This window comes from Capra hircus, chromosome 8 (assembly GCF_001704415.2).
Source record: "Capra hircus breed San Clemente chromosome 8, ASM170441v1, whole genome shotgun sequence".
In the NCBI taxonomy this organism is placed as follows: domain Eukaryota; kingdom Metazoa; phylum Chordata; class Mammalia; order Artiodactyla; family Bovidae; genus Capra; species Capra hircus.
In genome coordinates this window covers 75,109,441-75,128,406 of record NC_030815.1, presented here as the reverse complement: position 1 = coordinate 75,128,406, position 18,966 = coordinate 75,109,441, and the positions used below count along the sequence as shown (strand labels likewise).

General features: G+C 44.0%; 2 protein-coding genes across 4 annotated transcripts in view; one reads left to right on the top strand and one right to left on the bottom strand.

Moving 5' to 3' along the window:
* The window catches only part of UBAP2 (ubiquitin associated protein 2), a 114,114-nt gene extending 110,479 nt beyond the window's left edge, over positions 1-3,635 (top strand). For all 3 annotated transcript variants that reach the window (XM_013966140.2, XM_018052370.1, XM_018052371.1), the window contains 7 exons: positions 1,111-1,189; positions 1,409-1,614; positions 1,877-1,976; positions 2,060-2,167; positions 2,323-2,390; positions 2,473-2,664; positions 2,760-3,635. In XM_013966140.2, coding sequence (XP_013821594.2) covers positions 1,111-1,189; positions 1,409-1,614; positions 1,877-1,976; positions 2,060-2,167; positions 2,323-2,390; positions 2,473-2,664; positions 2,760-2,855 — 849 coding nt within the window. In that variant the 3' untranslated portion in view covers positions 2,856-3,635. The remainder of the gene's footprint in view (positions 1-1,110; positions 1,190-1,408; positions 1,615-1,876; positions 1,977-2,059; positions 2,168-2,322; positions 2,391-2,472; positions 2,665-2,759) is intronic.
* UBE2R2 (ubiquitin conjugating enzyme E2 R2) overlaps positions 4,839-18,966 on the bottom strand; it is a 100,407-nt gene continuing 86,279 nt past the window's right edge. Inside the window, exons 4-5 of the mRNA XM_018052369.1 lie at positions 10,914-11,048; positions 4,839-8,040 (exon numbers count right to left, since the gene is read on the bottom strand). Of these exons, the coding sequence (XP_017907858.1) occupies positions 7,821-8,040; positions 10,914-11,048 (355 nt within the window). The 3' untranslated portion in view covers positions 4,839-7,820. The remainder of the gene's footprint in view (positions 8,041-10,913; positions 11,049-18,966) is intronic.

Below are 18,966 nucleotides of genomic sequence, written 5' to 3'. Positions count from 1 at the left end.
TCCTCCTGACACTCAGGAAACCTCGCAGCCCCAGGGCCTCAGGGATGGAACGTGGGAGCTGGTTCTGAAAGACGAGTCTGTGTGTGGTGCTGGGTCGGGCCCCTCAGAGTGGCTTGGTGGGATTCCAGGCCCGGGCGTCGTCCTGCTTCATACTCCGTTCATCTTTTTGTGCCTTAGAAGAAATCGCTTGTAAGCCTGTCTTTCGAGGTAGAGATTTTTCTTTCCCCTTGGTCGTTTCCTAGGCTCTGGTGTGTTTTTGCTCGTTTCCATCTTCGGGTTTTCTTCTGTGAAAGAGCACCGCCTCCTGGGTTTCCTGTAGGCCTGTCCCCACTTGAACCGTACCAGCTGTGCTTTCCTAGCACCCCCTGCTCTCAGCCATTTTATGTCACAGGTGGATGCTGCTGAGGGTCATGGGCCAAATGAATTCAGTGCCTTCTCCAGTGAGAGGGACTCTAATGGACAGCTAGGAAAGTTACCTGGACAAGTAGAAACCTGAGGGGGAGGAGGAGCCTCAAGGGTTTAACAGGTCGGGCAGCAATTACAGGCAGGCACACGTCAGTCCTGAGCTAGAAGAGACCAGCCCTCTACCGTAACAGCCCGGACACTGCACGAGAGCTCGAAGTGTGTGCGCAGAGGTGAGACACAGTGAAGCCCTGTGGAGAAGGGGAGGCCTGCCCTGACCCTTAACACCCAGGGCTTTGCCAGTCCTCGACATTCTGCACCTGGGGCCTCTGAGCTGAGGGAAAGCCCTCCTGCTTTGCTCATGGGCAGCAGTGTCCCGGAAAAGCACCCACACCCTCCTCTGGATCCACTGGCTTTATTGCCAGGAAATCTCCCAGGAAATCCACAGCATCTTCAGCCCAGGATCATATTGTGTGATTGGGATCCAGTGGCTCTGCCGGGGAAGGCTGAGGGACTGGTCAGTGAGTCTGCGTGCTGTGTGGCTGCCACAACTCTAAAGGGCACCATTTGTTTTTATTTCCCGAGTGCTGCCCTCTGGTGGTCCACTCAGGAACGTGGCCTTCCCTGGAGCACCCAGCTGCCTGCAGGGCCCTCAGTCCTAGGAATGGGTGAGGCCATTCTGCTGACCGAGCCTCTGGTCTCTCCTAGGATTACTATGGGATCCCTTTCGCTACACCCCCAGCCCTCGCCAATCGAGATGGGAGCCTCACTAATAACCCGTATTCAGGTTAGTCTTCTTCAGGGGGTTAGGAGTAGGGGCTGCTCAAAGGACTGGCCCATGGCCCATCCCAGGAGCCTGGAAACAAATGGAAGGGCTGCAGAGACCTGCCAGCTTCCTGTTGTTGAGCCAGCAGCCAGCCCTGTTCCTATTTGCAGGGGCCTGTCTGACTTTTTCCTCCTGCTGGGATGAGGAGTAGGGACTGCATCAGTGCCCCTGTTCCCCTAGGTGATGTCACCAAGTTTGGCCGAGGTGACTCTGCGTCCCCTGCACCCCCCACCACCCTGGCTCAGCCACAGCAGAGCCAGTCCCAGGCCCACCACACAGCTCAGCAGCCCTTTCTGAGTCCCGCCCTGCCGCCTGGCTACAGCTACACTGGCCTCCCCTACTACACAGGCGTGCCCAGTGCCTTCCAGTATGGGCCCACCATGTTTGTGAGTATCGGTGGGGGTGTTCCTCCAGCTCCAGGGAGCAGAAGCAGGGAGGGGGGACAGGTCCCCACTCGGGCTCACCTGGCCTTGAAGAATGGGTCAAGGCTGGGGTTCCTGTTTCATCTGCTTGGAGACCTAGCGGGTGTGGCACTAGTAATGACACGTTCCTGGTGGTTGTGCCACCTGCTGCCCGAGGCTGAGCTGGGCGACCTGCTCCCCTCACTCTGTTCTCCACTAATGCCTCTGCTGCTTTTCCCTCACCCAGGTCCCTCCGGCTTCAGCTAAGCAGCATGGTGTGAGCCTCAGCACCCCCAGCACCCCTTTCCAGCAGGCCAGCGGTTACGGCCAGCACAGCTACGGCACAGGTGAGGGGCGCTCCCAGCCTAGAGAGGCACGGGCAGGACTGGCTCACCGAGCTCACACACGCCTCTTGTCCCTGCCACGCTAGGTTATGACGACCTGACCCCCGGCACTGCAGCCGGAGACTACAGCAAGGGTGGCTATGGTGGATCATCACAGACACAGAACAAGGCTGCAGGCTCTGGGCCTGGCAAAGGTAGCATCACTCCCTTCCATCCGGGACTGAGGCCCAAAGCAGTTGTCTGCCACCCTGACTCCTCAGGCGAGGCCACCCCAGAGGGCCTCTGGAGGTGGGGGAGACCGGAGCTGGGCCCTGCTGCCATGGGAACCACCCACCGCTTTTCCTTCCAGGAGTGTCGGCGACTTCGAGCACCTCTGGCCTTCCTGATATGACTGGGTCTGTCTACAACAAGACTCAGGTGAGCGGGGCCTGGCGCTGGGGGGCCAGGCTCGGGCAGGTGCCGCCTGGCCGGCCCTCACTGTTGTCTCTCTGCCCTGCAGACATTTGACAAGCAGGGATTTCACGCAGGGACTCCACCCCCATTCAGCCTGCCCTCGGCCTTGGGCTCCACCGGGCCCCTGGCCCCCGGAGCAGCGCCCGGGTACGCGCCCCCGCCGTTCCTGCACATCCTGCCCGCACACCAGCAGCCTCCCTCGCAGCTGCTGCACCACCACCTCCCGCAGGATGCTCAGGTGAGCTGTCGGAGGCAGCGGCTACCTGGCCCTGCGCACCCAGGTGGGGGTGATGGTGGTCCGCTGCAGCCTTGACCACCTTCTCTCCTCCTCAGAGCGGCTCCGGTCAGCGCAACCAGCCTAGCTCACTGCAGCCCAAGTCACAAGCCTCCAAACCTGCCTACGGCAACTCTCCATACTGGACAAACTGAACCCTGAAGCGGGGCAGGCTTCCCCTGGGCAGGAGAAAACACATGGAGCCCATTTCTCTGGGAGCCCGGTGCCCTTTCCTAGAATTCCTGAGACATGTAACTGTGTCAGCCGAGCCTCTCTGGGGGAGCCTGCCTCCCAGACTTGCTATTGTATGTAATGTATTTATGTACGTATTTGTAAATGTGATACAAGTCTTAGGGGAGTGGGGAGCAGCTGCTACTCTCCCCACTGAAGCCCCTTCTTGCTGTAGCAAAAGCAGCGCCCCCTCCCCTCTGCCTCAGGCCTCCTCCATAGCCCCCTGCACGGGCAGTGTCTGGAGGGGCTGGCTTAGGGCAGTTCGGGTACTAGGGTCAGGCACCAATGAAGAATCACGATTTATATCGCTCCCTTGTAAACCATTATTTGAGTTTTTGTCCCTGTGTAATTACTTTCTCCCTCACTTTTTGAGAAACTGGTCCTTTTGTCATTTGTCATGTTCCCCTCCATCCAAATCTTGATCTGGGAATAGCAGAGATATACCCCCCACCCAACATGAAAGTGGCACCTATTTGTCTCCATAGAGAGCAGGGGTGGCTGACCATTCTTAATTCTGAATTTGCGCTCAGATATTCAGCCAGTCAGCTCCCCCCTTTAAAAAAAAATCAGATATGCTTTCATTTTGGTGAGAGCACATCTTCAGCAAAGGCTCCTCTATTCCAGTTGTCCTGAACCAGGAGGGTGACTATTCTGGAGGTTTTCTCTTTTGCCCAAACTCCACCTAATAAAGTTCTGAGAGCATGCTTGGTCTCTTGTATGGTGTGACTGAAGGAAGGGGTCAGGGCAGAGGTGTCTTTATTACAGTGCCAGGTACCCTGGACTTCACAGGGTTGAAGCAGAACTCACGTCTTCTGGTAATAGGTCATCAGGGCTTCAGTGGGTATTTGGGTATTCTCTGCTTTGCTGGGCCCTTCTCTTGCTCCAGTCAGCATTCAGGGAGATGGCAAAGGTAAAGGATACAGCTGACAAGGTAGCTAACCTAGCAGACATTGGTAGCTAACCTCGCTGACATAGCAGACATTGCCCGTTACCTTTGCTTTTCTTGCAACTCTGTAACAGACCTAGGGGACGAGCAGGGTAATTTCTTTTCCAACCAAAGGTAAGAGCTGAGAACACAGTTCTAGGCCTGTGAGAGAGTTTAAGTTTGAATAGTTACACTCTGTCCTTTGCTTTTCATCAGCCAAATGCCATCTTGACTGATAACTGTAACAAGTGAGTCAAGGTGCTGTGAAGTAGGTAAGTGGGTCCTGAGCTAAATTGCTCTAGAAGGTCCCAAGGAACTATTCACCTGAGGCCAGGATTCTGACTTCCCTTAAGCTCCTCCTCCTTGATTTCAGGCCACCAGTGCAGAAGGAACTGGGGCCATAAAACATCCACGTCTCTTGCCAGGAGGCAAATCTCCATGCTTGTCGAGGCACAGATGTAATGCAACCTGGCAGCTAGTTCAGGGCCCTGAGGTGCTGCCCAGAGCATTAGATTATAGCATCTCGTTTCAGGTCAGCATGCTGGACGGAACCAGCCCGGGGCACAGTCCTCATTTTCGCTGCTTTTGACCTCTAAAATTAAGAGGTCAGATATGTTGAGCACTGCTGGCTGGCTTAAAAAAAGGTTAAGTGTACACAATTGAAACTTACCACTATCACGGCACCTACTGCCTCCTAATCACTGATTAACAGCAGGAAGTTAAGACAAGAAAAACAAAAACCTTGCCTAAGGAGGGCAGTGGAGCACCTGTCCATCAGTCCACCGACCTACTTGTACCAGCAGATTGTGCCCTATTTCAGAATTAAGGTTAACAAATGGCTTTGTCTTTCTTTAGTAACCTTTCTTAAACTAGTAAGGATTTGTTTTTTAAAAAATTTTCAGCTGAGTCCTGTATATAAACTGGGAACATAGGAAGTATTAAGACCACCTTTTAACACACAAAAAAGAAAAGGGTCATTCCATGGGGAAGTAGCAATACAGGTATATTTTATTTCACATTTTATTAGTAGACAGATGGGCAGAAAAAGACAAAAATAAATCACTAAAGGGGAAGTTGAACACAAAATGCATCAGATCTTTTCTCATAAGTTAAACTGAAGAAAAACATCTACAATTTCAGCTAAGAAAACTATTAAAGTCAGGTGTGTCCTGCTGGTTTCAGAAGAGTTGAAAATTGCATCTGAATCTTTGTAAATGTAAACCTTTTTTTTAAAATCAGGATGGGGGTGGGGTGGGTGGAGGGTTAATTTTCAGTGGAGAACTACACATTTTCCCCTTCAATCACTTACTATGTATTTTCCAAACATAAGGAAACCAGCAAATAAAGAAGCAAGTAATTACCAGGAAAGAAGAAGGGACTACAAAAAAGTCTGGCTAACAGAAAAGAACTCTGGAATGATGTGAAAGTGGGGAAGACTGTGAGAAGCAACGACAAAATCACGATGATACACTTGTCCACCCGGCCTCAAACACAGACCTGAAGAGCATCCAGAGGCCTCCGCTACAGTCTGAAGGAACCTCAAACTGCAGGGTGGTTTCTGAATTCATGTTACACCAAACAGCACAACTATACTCCCAAGGTTGTGGCCTGAGCCTAAGATCTCCACTCCCAAAAGCAAGCACGTGCTCAAAGTCTCCTGTGCCGTGTTACAGAGCTCTGGAACCAGCACCTGGGTTTACAAGTCAGAGCTATCCGAACGTCCACCTTCTAGCAATTCTAGCAAATCAACACACACCCCAGTCTTTTCTAGAATTGATTGTACTCTCATCAGAGGCAAACCTAACCCTCAAAAGTAAAACCCCAAAGGGCTGAGAGGTACAACCTCCACCTGGCTCTCTGGCTCCCTGAGTCAATGTGCAACAGAGGCCACAGGGCCTAATGGGACAGCACCTCCCACAATGCCAAAGTGTCTGGCCTGCGCTGGGAGAGAAATGCTTCAGCAGGAAGGGGAAGGCTGTTTTAGGGTTCCAAGAGTAAGACCAAGCTACTGGCTGTAAACGTGTGTGTGTGGGGGGGTGTGTGTCTAGTAGTGGAGGGTGGGAGTACATGTGGGGCGTAAAAAGTACTTTCAACATCACTGTTTCATCACAGGAGAGCTGCTTTGTTTTCTGAATCTGACCACAGTTGTTGATTCAGAGGTGCAGGTAGCCCCATGGAGTTTGGACAGATTCTGGGACCAGGCTCAACATTGTCCCATATGAACCTTAGCACGTTTAACATTCCCGATTTAATACTAGACCAAACCTAAGATTCCAAAGAGGGCTGTTGGGAATTAGTCAGCAAATGTTTGGAGAGTCTGAAGAGCGAATGAAAACCCTGAGATCAGAAAGGAAGGAGGAACTAAGGACCTAAGCATCACTTACTCTGTCCTAGGATCCATCCTACCCCTGTCCCTCATCAACCCTTTTGTTCTTTCTGAGCTGTAGGATCTGAAGAAAAAGAGTTGATGCTAGCGCACAGGGATCTGAAGTAAGTTTATAGCGGTATTTTTCCCACTGATAAGAACACTGCCCTCTTATGCACTGGCCCGCCCCCACAAGAAACAAAAATCATCGCCACGTACAGAAGTCCCTGGTTGGTGAAGGCTGATGGAACTTGATATTGATTGAAGTAACAACACGATCGGCACAAGGGGAGTCAAAGCTGCAGCAACTGTGCGGCAGGAAGATCGAGCGTTGCCTGGACACTGCCTGCAGCCAACTCCCCTGGCCCTGCCAGAAGAGACAAAGCAGCTCAGGGGAAAGCTCCATGCACAGCTGCTGCTTGCACTCCGCAGCCCGAGTACATCAAGAGGAGACAAAAGTCGGGGTCACATCCAGTGAGGAAAGCAGGAACCAGTCACTCAGGTCTCACATATATCCACAGTTACCACTATCAGTATAAGCAGCTCAATGAAAACCAAAATCTTAAACACATGCACCTAGTATTAATACTGAGTAATTAAAACCTCGCTACTTAAAAAAAAATGCTCGTGAGAGTGTATCTTTCAGGGAAAGGCCATGTTACATATATGAAACAGATGTTTTCTCTCCCAACAGTGGTCACCAGCAGTTTGACTTTCCCCCAGCAGCATCAACCAAAACTGGCATAGTGATTTAAAATCTTTGTTCCCATCACTAAGTCTCCACACACTCACGCTAATCCCCCCACTCCCCACTCCCTGGGGGGCAAAAATAACTCTGCCTTCAAAATAAATAGCAATCAGTTCTATGTAAAGTATGAATATTTATTTCAGGCTTTAGATCCCAATTTCAAAAAACAAAATCTGATTCCTCTCTTCTGTGTGAGGATGATTTCCTGGAGGCTGAACAGTTCTGTGCCCTTAGGAACATGTCTCAGGTTCAGAACAAAGTCCCTGACGCCCACTGTACCCCAGCCTTAAGAAACAAAACTCACCATCATGGGGCTGAACAAATGCACACACACATAAATGAGCAGCTAAACCTTGGCAAATCTGCTTAAAAAAAAAAAAGTTTGTTTTCTGGGGGTTTTGGGGTGGTTTTCTTTTGCTACTCAGCATATGCAGCACTTGTGAACTCCCAATGGGTTCCCAGCTTTAAACACATTAAATGTCTTGGTGAAAGACTAATTCTTCAAGAATCTAAAAACAGACCAAACGTGTTTTGCTGTGAACGCTTTGTAGAGACGAAGTGAGGCAAGAGTTTGGATTTAAAGAAAGGAAAAGAAAAAAAAAGAATCAATACAGTGATGGAAGGGTAAAGAATGCAAGAATTCAGACATTCTGTGGAGGATTACTTTCTCTCCATTAAGAGGTCCATAAAAAGGAGCAAACTGAGATCCATAAGGGGAGTCAGCAGGAGCCGTGTTTGTTTTCCCCACCCCCGTAATAGCTTTTTGCCGAGGGGCCACTGCTAGGTCCCCACTTGCTCCCCTCCCTTTGGCCTGAGACGGCAGGGCAGTACAGGGGCCTTGAAGGAGCACGTCACGACTCCTCATTTCCAGAATCATCATCATCGTAACAGTCGGCATCTTCCTCCTCCTCATCTTCATCATCAATGTCATCGTCGTACAAGTCGTCATAAAGCAAATCTGAGCTGTTGTCATTGGAAGGCACTTTAGTTTTGATGCAGTATTCCGCCAGGGTCGTAGGGACCTTCACTCCATCCTTTTCTGCTTCGGCTTTAGTGGCTGACACCTGTTTCCTGAAGAGAGGATAATTTATGTAAGTCTCTGGAACATGGATTTATAATTGGCCAAAATAATCCAAAAATCTTTGTGACTTGGGTTTTTGAACTTTAGAACCTATCTACTTAAAAGCATCTTCGACAAATACCCTCTACTACACCAAAAGTTCTAGCCCATCAGGTACCCGTCTGAAGGACACTTAATAATGACCCTTCTGAAGGGTGTTTGAAGCCATGGATCTCAAATACTGGTTAACTGGAGATCATCTCACTTTTTTTTTTCCAGTTGGTCTCAAACTAAACCTAGAATACAGGCCCCAACAACTCAATAATCCTCCTACTCAGAGTAAAATCCAAATATCTCATGTTAAATTCAAAGTCTTGCATAATCCACCTGCCTACCACTTCACTTTCTCCAATTCCAAAACATTCAGACCCCTCTGGGGTATTTTTTAGTACCTTCAAACACACCTAGTTTTTCTGTGTGGATCAGTTGTCCTGCCCTACACATATGAACTTATGAACATATGTCACCTGAGAGGAGGCTTGTTCTGACAGAAAAGAAGCCATCTTGTCATTCCTTCATATTACCCTAGTCCTCACTTGTTCACGTTTCTGTCATTCTCACCCCTGAATGTGAGCAAAGACCTTGTCTGTCTTAGTTAATTCTGTTCCCCTGCTGCTTAGAGTGCAGTCTGTCATACACAGCTGTGCGACAGATACTGACTGTATGAATGCATGAAGGTTGTTTTCTTCAACAAGAATGAAAATTTGATCCCTCAAGGGGTTAGAGAAACTGAACTTAAAACATCAAACCACTATTCTCCCCGTCTTCCTTTTAATTAGACTCCTCTTGGTTGATCTTGCTGCCTTGCATGCTGGTGTTGAGACTTTCAGGCTTGAACCTCTCTTCTCACAATCTTCTCCTGGGACCACATTATCCATTCCTATGGTTCTAACCCTTCATACTGACAGCACTCGAATCATCAGGGTCCAGCCTAGACTTCTCTTCGGAGCGCTATACCCTTCTCCGTCCTGATGGAATCCTAACGCAGCAAGTCTTCACCTGTCTGGTCTGTTGCCATCCTCCTCTGTGGTCAGTTTCTCCCATCTTTCTTCTCGCAGCTCCTTACTTCAAAGTCCTAAATATTTTCAAATCTGTTTTCTCATCCTTGTTTGTCACTTCATCAGTTTCGTCTTCATCTCAGCCTCCTCAGATCTCAGCTGGTCTCCTGGTCAATCACTTTCCTTTGGAACTCAAATAGGATTATCCTTTCACACAAAGTCTTTAAGTGACACTCTATCACCTCCTTCTGACTTCACTGTCTTTTAAGACCTGATGCCTTTCTTAATTTCCCATCAATTCTCAAATTAGAATTTATGATTCTCTTGACATATCATGCTGTGTTTTAGTAAACATGTTTCTCCCTCTCTGAAAAATTCTTGGTTAAGATGTATTCTCTCTCCTAGGAACATATTATATATTCCTTCCACTGTATCTTGTTTATGGTTCTGTAGTTGCACTTATCCTATTACACAGTCATTTGTTTACAAACAGAAGTATGAATTCCATTAAGGAAAAAGATTGTGCCTGACATCCAACCTTCCCATGAACATTAGACTTCCGTCTGACAATTTTATGAAGAATTCCCATTTTCAAATCCTCAGTCCACTTCCACACTCAACTTCTTACTACTTACACTAGTTATCTTCAATCTTTGGTATAAACCAGTCACCGAAGTGGCTGGTAAAAACAAAATACAGATGTCCAGATTCTATCCTTGTAATTTCATTAAATGACTGTGAATTAGAGAGAGGGTCTGAAGGTGATTTACAGATAACTTATTCAGCTGTCAGATGACATGCATTAAAAAAAAAAATCACATAATATTGTGCCAACTAGATTTACAGAGAGGGACTTTTAAAATAAATTCTAGTGCTTACTAAAATTCCTATACACAGAATGGGCTGGGATTGTCCCTGGGGCTCTACCAATCCTTAAGTACTGTTAGGAAAACCTTTTATTCTATGCAGGATATAACTAGAAATGAATGGCTGAGCCTAGTACCATCTACCTTTTTTTTCCTTCTCCAGATGGGAAAATTAAAGACCCTCAAAAGTTAACTGATAGGGGCTTCCCTGGTGGTCTAGCAGCGAAGACTTCACACTTTCAGTGCAGGGGATGTGGGTTTGATCCCTGGTTTGGGAACTAAGATCCCACAGGCTGCAACTAAAGATCCCGCATGCCATAACTAAGACCTGGGGTAGTTAAATAAATAAATAAAGTTAACTTATAAAAGGTCATATGAGGCATGGCATGATTCTTACTCCTTTCTGTTAAATCATGTACTACAGCTGCTGGTAACAATTGTAGGGTAAGGGAGTTAGAGAAGGCGAGGATGATTCTTAGAAGAAGTTGCTGTGGTTAAAAACATCAATAATTTATAGGATTTCATTAATAAAAATTTGAAAACAAAAATATCTGGAATAGACATCTGGAATACCTTGGGTGTTTGCTACACTAAAAGGACATGTTGAAGGCCTAGAACAGTGTCCCTAAACTGATCAGAAGGAAGAGTTTGCAAACTTGACTAGCCAGAACATGGACGTTCTCACATGTACACCCATGGCGGATTCAAGTCAATGTATGGCAAAACCAATACAATATTGTAAAGTTAAAAAAAAGAACATGGAAGTTCTGGAAATCAGATCTGCTGCTCTCTCAAAAGCCAGTATCATTAGGCTCAGGCACAAATCTCTTCCCAAACGATAAATCTAATTGGCAAACACAGAGTCAACCTTTAAGTTCAATTTAAGCCCTTGGTTCTAGGATATACTTTGATTTTGTATGAAGACTTGAAGCAAACAGGAGACAAAACAAAATACCTTACCTAATGATTTCAGCATATTCTTTGTCTTTTCCTTTACTGTCCCTCCATTTCCTGAACATAACCGAAGCATCCACATTGGCTGGGGAGAAGGTGTTGGGCTCATTAAGCAATGAGATTACACTTAACAGGATAGTCCTAGAAACAAGAAAAAAGGGTCAGCTATGAATATTTACATTCACAGTATTCACAAGTTTTTGTTTTAAATTTAAGACTATAATATTTGAGGCTTTAGGGGAGTATCAAAATTTTGTTTCCAGTACTGGTTAGACTAGGAATAAGTTGCTATCTGGGAGACAACGCACAGGGAATCTGAGTTTAGCATGAAGGTTGGTTTGCAGGCCAAAATATGAATTCTGTAGAAGGTACTGTCTTAACTGGCAACATGTTCCAATCTACAAAAATCGGACGTCTGGAAGCTTTTCAAATAAAATTTTAAAAATGAAAAGTTTTCTTTTTTAAGGTTAAAATTTTTTTATTGCAGTATCTTATTTTTTAAATGCCATACAGTTTTTATATGGGTGTGTATATATATATATACACTTTTAAATTTTTACAATGATGTGCTGGTTTCTGCCATACAACAACACAAATCAGCCATAATTATACCTACATTCCTTCCCTCCCTAGCTCCCTCTCCTCCCACCATTTCCCCTTCCAGGTCATCACAGAGGGCCACACTGGGCTTCTTGTGCTACACAGCAACTTCTCACCAGCTATCCATCTTATGCCTGATAGTGTGTATATGTTGATGCTAATTTCTCCATTAGTCTCACTCTTTCCCTCCCCTACTGTGTCTACAAGTCCATTCTCTGAGTCTCCATTCCTTCCCTGCAAATAGGTTCATCATTGTTTTTCTAGATTCCATGTGTTAATGCTGTATTTGTTCTTTTTCTTTCTGACTTACTGCACTCTGTATAACAGACTCTAGGTTATACCTCACTAGAACTGACTCAAATTCATTCTGTTATGGCTGAATACTATTCCTTTGTGTATCTGTACCACAGCTTCATTATCCATTCATCTGTCGATGGACATCTGTTGCTTCTGTGTCCTGGCTACTGTAAACAGAGCTGCTATGAACATTCGGGTACATGTGTCTTTTTCAGTCACGGTTTTCCCGGAGTAGGGGGTAGTATATACCCAACAGGGGGGTTGCTGGGTCATATGGTAGATCTATTCCTAGTTTTTTAAGGAATCTCCAAACTGTTCTCCATAATGGCTGTATCATTTTACATTCCCACCAACAGTATAGGAGGTTCCCTTTTCTCTACATTCTCTCCAGCATTTATTGTTTGTAAATTTTTGGATGGTGGCCATTCTGACTGGTATGAGGTGAGACCTCATTGTAGTTTTGATTTGCATTTCTCTAATAATTAGTGATGCTGAACATCTTTTCATGTGTTTATTGGCCATCTATATATCTTCTTTGGAGAAATGTTTAGGTCTGCCCATTTTTTGATTGGGCTGTTTGTTTTCCTAATGTTGAGCTGTATGAGCTGCTTATATATTCTGGAGATTAATCCTTTGTTAGTTATTTCATTTGCAATATTTTCTCCCATTCTGAAAGTTGCCTTTTAATTTTGTTTACTGTTTCCTTTGCTGTGCAAGAGCTTTTAAGTTTAATCAGGCCCCATTTGTTTATTTTTGTTTTTATTTCCATTACTCTAGTTAAGAGCAAAAGGAAAAAGCAGAAGCAAAAAAAACTTAGCTTGAAGGTAATCTTTTCATGGCAAAGGGTAAAAATGATGCTAGACTCCATATATCTAATTTGTATCATGGCTGCTTAGAAGATCTGAAAACCAGTATTACATACAAATGTATTTCTTTCCCATACTTCTAAAGCAAGTAAGAGTTAAGCAGGAGAATGGAGAAAAAGCAACAGTCTTAACATGGAAGAACTAATTTCTTAATAATAGAAATCTTATTCAAGAATACTTACTAAGCACTTACTATTGTACCAGAGGCACTAAGTGAGATGCTGAATGTACAACTGTGAGAGAGTTAGATGCCATCCCTGATCTCTTAGGGCTCAGAAATTCTGTGAAAAATTTTCATCCACAGATAAAACTAGATACCTTAATTACAGGGAATGAAGTTTCTGTTAGATGAAATAAACTCAGTAAGATCCAAAAATGTCTGAAATAGTTCTCATGCTTTTTTCTTCCCTAAAAGCTATGTGCATGAAGTTAAGAAACGTGGGACGAAAAATTAAATTTCTCTACCTTTTCTCATTGGTGCGAGGTTACAGATTGTGTTGTTGCAAAATAGCCTTTTGCTCCTGACTCCAAGCAAAAAATAAAGGGAGGGAACCGGGCAATTAGATGTTTGATTTGATGAAACCTTCTCCTTAAAAGGGTAAAGAGTTTCTGTTACGTGATTATACAAGATTACCACAAAGGCACTTTCAAAGAAAACTTTCCCATCTAGTTAAAATCCATTTATCACATATATGCAGCCCCCCTTTCTATTAGGTTAACTCCTTGTTGTAACTCCCAAACCCATCCTGGATTTCTTCAGTAGTTACAGTAAGAAGATTCAAAGAAACTCATCATTGCCAAAAATGGGACTGACAATATCCTAGAAGCAAAAGAAAAATATGGGTAGAAAATTCTGTAAGGACTGTTTCAGAAGAAAACATACAACATCTGTTTGAAAAATAAGCAGAATAAGGACAAACTCTGGTACAGATTAATGGTCCTGATCAGTACTGTATCTTCACAACTTTCTGTGATGGAAACATATAATCTGTGTTATCCAATATAACAGTGCCTACTGGACAACACAGGTCCAGATAAATTATATTAACAGAATTAGGAGACTTTTCCCAGGAGTGTTCATCAAGTAGATTTTTCATATGTTGCAATGTAAATACCATATTGAAACACCAAATTGGAAAGTACAATTTAAAAAAAGGGTACATCATCCATCTCTATGAAACGAAAATCACTTCCAGTACCATAGACTCCCCAAATTGAAATCCATAATGCTTTCAGAAGCATCAGGCACTAACTGTAGTAGACTGTGATAATATTTGTTAATAACAGTTATTAATCCAGCATGTTTTCACTTCCTCCCTTTGTCTGGAGAGCAGAAATCATTTTTTTTGGGGGGGGGTACATGGAATCCATGCCATTGGTTCAGGTGGGGTTAACCTTCTTCATCTGGTACAGCTTCAAACAACAATGCCACACCTTCATGAAAACAACCCACCACAGCAGTAGACATACAACCAAGTGCTAGCAAAGGACTCAACACTAATGAAGAATCCTGAAGCAATTCCATTTGCAATATCCTATTCAAAGCTTCCCAACCAGTATGTTGTGACTGGGTTACAGAAAAGTTGTTTGTGATTCCCCTTATGCAGATGGGTGGGGAGGACCTGGGACAACCTGAGCCTCTGGAATGGTAACTTCTGGCCAAAGGAGCATTTTCAGTTTAATACACTGTTATCTACAAATAATATAATTTCATTTTTCCTATGTACTGTGACTCAAAAAGGTTGGCGAGTATATTATACACACAGTTTAAGCTGTCCAGCACTTGTGCCACTAGCTCCCTTCCCTTTCAGTGGGTTGTAGAGAAGACCAGACAGGAGAACACCCTAGCCTACTCCTGAGAGACCCTTGTATGTGACAGTGTGTCCTCTGGAGTGGATCCATAAATCTGGTCCCATGGAAAATTAAACACTTTTCTATCCTTTGGAGGAAAGCAAATCCTTAACAAAGACCACTTTCCTATCCAAGAGCCTGCAGTAGATATGGCAGGTAGTTCTGAGGGTGGTTCCTCAGAGAAAGCACTTGTGAATCCTACTGCAAAGTCTAAGAGAACCCCCACCCACCCATGGAAAGCTCTCATTTGGTTCTTGAGAGAATATGAATTAAGGCACATTTTGTTTCTTCCACTGAGAAGAGGAGGCATGGTGCTATGGGCCCCTAAACACAAACACGTGGCAGCATCAGGGGTCCCAACCCTCCCAACTTCATTTTTTGTTGACTAATGCCTACTTCTCCAAAACTTCCCAATTCTCTAAGGAACTCCCGTCCTCTAAACTTAATCCTGGACATCTGAGGACAGGGCTGTGGATCTCTTCTTCCAGAAAGTATGCCGGCTTCCTCTAAGAGGAGGAGACTACTGAGCTCTTTGTGGAAACTAGTTGGCTGATGCTCTGGATCCCTACAAGTGTAGCACAGCGCATTTTCCCCCTTTAGCCAACTCTCACTACTCAACAGGTCTTGTGATATAAATCGACTTAGGCTTGCAAAGGTAACTGGAATTCCTTCCTCTTCCTCAGGTTACAAAAGCTTGCACAACTTTATCTTCTGAGTATGTTCACTGAGGTGCTAAATCAAAGACCAGTGCACGTGGTCATGAAGAAGTCCAAACACATGTGAACATGGAACCACTTTCAGATAACAGAGCCATTCAGCAGTCAAGACCCTACAACAGGCTGAAATGAACCTTTTGCCGCTTCCACTGCCTTAAACTCGATATGGAGCTTAGAATCCTGAGGCAGACAAGTGCTAGATAATTTAGCAACAAGCAGGTATCAACAATAACCTTTGGTACCTCATATCTTGCCGCTTGATATTTCAGTGCCATAAATAACCTATGAGAAATACATACAATTTACTACCTTAAAACAAATAACACACTGACAAATGTGGTGTGTTTCACATTAGGTAGTGCTTTTCTGACTTTTCAGAGTTCTGGGCATCACCAGGAGTTCCAGATGAGGTTCCACAAGTCATACAAAACACCATGCCCTCTCTAGAAATACACAAACACCAAAACTCTCCCATTACTTGCCCACTCCAAGATCAATACATTGAAGAATCATCCAATAATTACATGGAATGAAGAAACAAAAAGGTCCGAGAAGTTCACTAATGACTTCCAATGCAAATACCTTTTGGAGCAGTGGGTAACGATCAAGGGGACAATCTGAAGATACTTAAGTTCTGGCTGTAAAGATTCTAAATAAGAAAGCATAAAGGCAAGGAAAGCAATCTCTTGATGTGAAGTCCAGGTGCTTCTCAACTGGGGCTCAGGTTACCTCAGGGTCCAGAGAGAAAAAATACTGATGCTGGTACCCAAAGTAGTTAAGGTAGTTTAAGAGTGCAGAGTAATACGAAAGGAGTTCCTTGCTCCCAAAGGACTGGATTAAATGAGAAACAGGCCTTTCTCTTCTTTCTTTAGGCCATTCTGTGTGGTTTGCAGGATCTTAGTTCCCTGACCAGGGACTGAAACCTGCTAAGGCAGTGAAGCGCTAAGTCCTAACCAGTGGACCACCAGGTACTCCCCAAACAGGCCTTTCTTTTGAGGGGAAAAAAAAATTATAATATTTTAAGCTGAGACAAGGCAAATACAGTCTTTGTATATTTGCACAGTAGTAAAGGCAAAAAAATTGAATTGCTATGGGCAATGGTAATAGGTTTTCCATCTAGGCAGCACATGAATACAAAGAAAAATCTTGTTTTGGGCTTTGCATCTGAAGAATGGGAAGGCTCAGATTCTATGCTGTAGTTTTAATCCCCAGTACTTCAAACTATATATGGAGCAGAGTCTCTAGAGAGGTAATAAAGTAAAAATAAGGTCCTCAGAACAGGTCTTAATCCAATATGACTAATGTCCTTATAAGAAGGGGCAATGAGGACACAGATATGAACAAAGGGATGACCATGTGGAGATAAACTGAGGACAGAGGCCTCAGAAGAAACCAACCTTGCCAACACCTTCAGTTCAGTTCAGTCTTTCAGTCGTGTATGACTCTGCGACCCCATGAATCGCAGCACGCCAGGCCTCCCTGTCCATCACCAATTCCCCGAGTTCACTCAAACTCACGTCCATCAAGTCCGTGATGCCATCCAGCCATCTCATCCTCTGTCGTCCCCTTCTCCTCCTGCCCACAATCCCTCCCAGCATCAGAGTCTTTTCCAATGAGTCAACTCTTCGCATGAGGTGGCCAAAGTACTGGAGTTTCAGCTTTAGCATCAATCCTTCCAAAGAACACCCAGGGCTGATCTCCTTCAGAATGGACTGGTTGGATTTCCTTGCGCTCCAAGGAACTCTCAAGAGTCTTCTCCAACACCACAGTTCAAAAGCATCAATTCTTCGGAGCTCAGCTTTCTTCACAGTCCAACTCTCACATCCATACATGACCACTGGAAAAACCATAGCCTTGACTAGACAGACCTTTGTTGGCAAAGTAATGTCTCTGCTTTTGAATATGCTATCTAGGTTGGCCATAACTTTCCTCCCAAGGAGTAAGTGTCTTTTAATTTCATGGCTGCAATCACCATCTGCAGTGATTTTGGAGCCCCCCAAAATAAAGTCTGACACTGTTTCCCCATCTCTTTCCCATGAAGTGATGGGACCGGATGCCATGATCTTTGTTTTCTGAATGTTGAGCTTTAAGCCAACTTTTTCACTCTCCTCTTTCACTTTCATCAAGAGGCTTTTTAGTTCCTCTTCACTTTCTGCCATAAGGGTGGTGCATGTCCAAAAGTGTGAAAAAATAAATATCTACTGTTAAAGCCACACTCAAAAAAAAAGAGAAAGAGAGAAGGCTTGCTTTCTCAAAGAGTGGGTGGGGTCGTATGGGAAGCATCCGATTCAACATTCAACCTCCAAAAGCAAGAATCACTAACACCTCAGAACTCCTTCTAGTCTAGGGTTAATGCTAGCCCTGAAAAACAAGCACCAAAATCACTTAAAGAACAACTCTGCAGTTTTGGTCCAATTTTTCAACAAATCTTCCCCAATATTTAAATCCTTTTCTTGAAAGAGATGAGAAACAGGGTAGCCAAACTTTTCCACAGCAACCATAGAGTAATGCCAATAATATCCTCAAGGAAAGAAAGCATGATCCTGAAATCTTACATTCTAGTCAAAATCTGTCATTTGAAATATAATGGCAAATACACTAGTATACACTAATAAACACATATACACAGCACATAATATTTTGCATGTGTTAGAATTCAGGGAATGAAATACGGCTCCTAGGAGCAATCCCTTGAGAAATTACTAATGAACAAATTTCAGCCAATTAATAGACCAAAGGAAGTAAAATAATGAGCAGCAAATAGTGACTTGATCTAACAACAGGAATAAGAATTTTAAAAACTGGGATTATGTCACATTATAGTACAGATCGTAAGTTTTATAACCCTGACAATGCAGAAACAATAATACTTAAAAGCTAGAGGGGGAAAGGGGAAGCAGAAGATTTCCTTTTCTTTTATATCCAAGTGTCAGTGTATTATTTGATGCTGAAAATTCAAGTAATAAAGTATATATGAGCTAAAGGTACAAATACTCAGCTAACAGTGGTATGATGCTTAGATACGAGGGGATAAGGCAGAAAAATACTAATTTTCCTAATGATCCTAAAAGATCCTGTGTAAAGCAATCGTCTTGAAACTAATATACATGTGACCCTGGAGATAATATAAAATATCACATCAGATCCTTCCAGCTTCCCTTTCCCTTCCCACAAGAAATGCGTATTTCCCAAACATCCCAGGTATTTTCATGGTGCTTTGCTTAGTGGGGATGAAACGTCAGAAGTGTAAAACAAAGAGAAATTTACATATAGAGATGTTTTTCCTTCCTCGTAAATAATTTTGTTAAAAGCATAGAGTGATTTTTTTAAAGACTATTTTGCTATTGGTGGAGTATAATAAACTCAGGTATGTACAGATTCGGGCTGCTGGAATTACATCTTCACTAAAACAAACTCAGTAATTCCATCTCTGAATACTGTTGAGAAATGCTTCAAACCCAAGGGAGAATCCCATTAAAGCAAAGCAGAAAGTATAGGAAATGTGTAATGATTCTTTATTTCATAGACATTATAAACTTATGGCAAGTCTTAACACCTGATCTGAGAATTATTCATAGGCATGATGCTTGTCAAGGTGAGGTGTATCAACACATTTAGTTGAATTAAAAAGGGAAGTCATTTTTTTCTGATTAAGAAAATATACTTGCAAGATGTGGTGAAGTCCAAAATATACCCATTTTTCCCAATCCTGTATACTGGATAGAACAA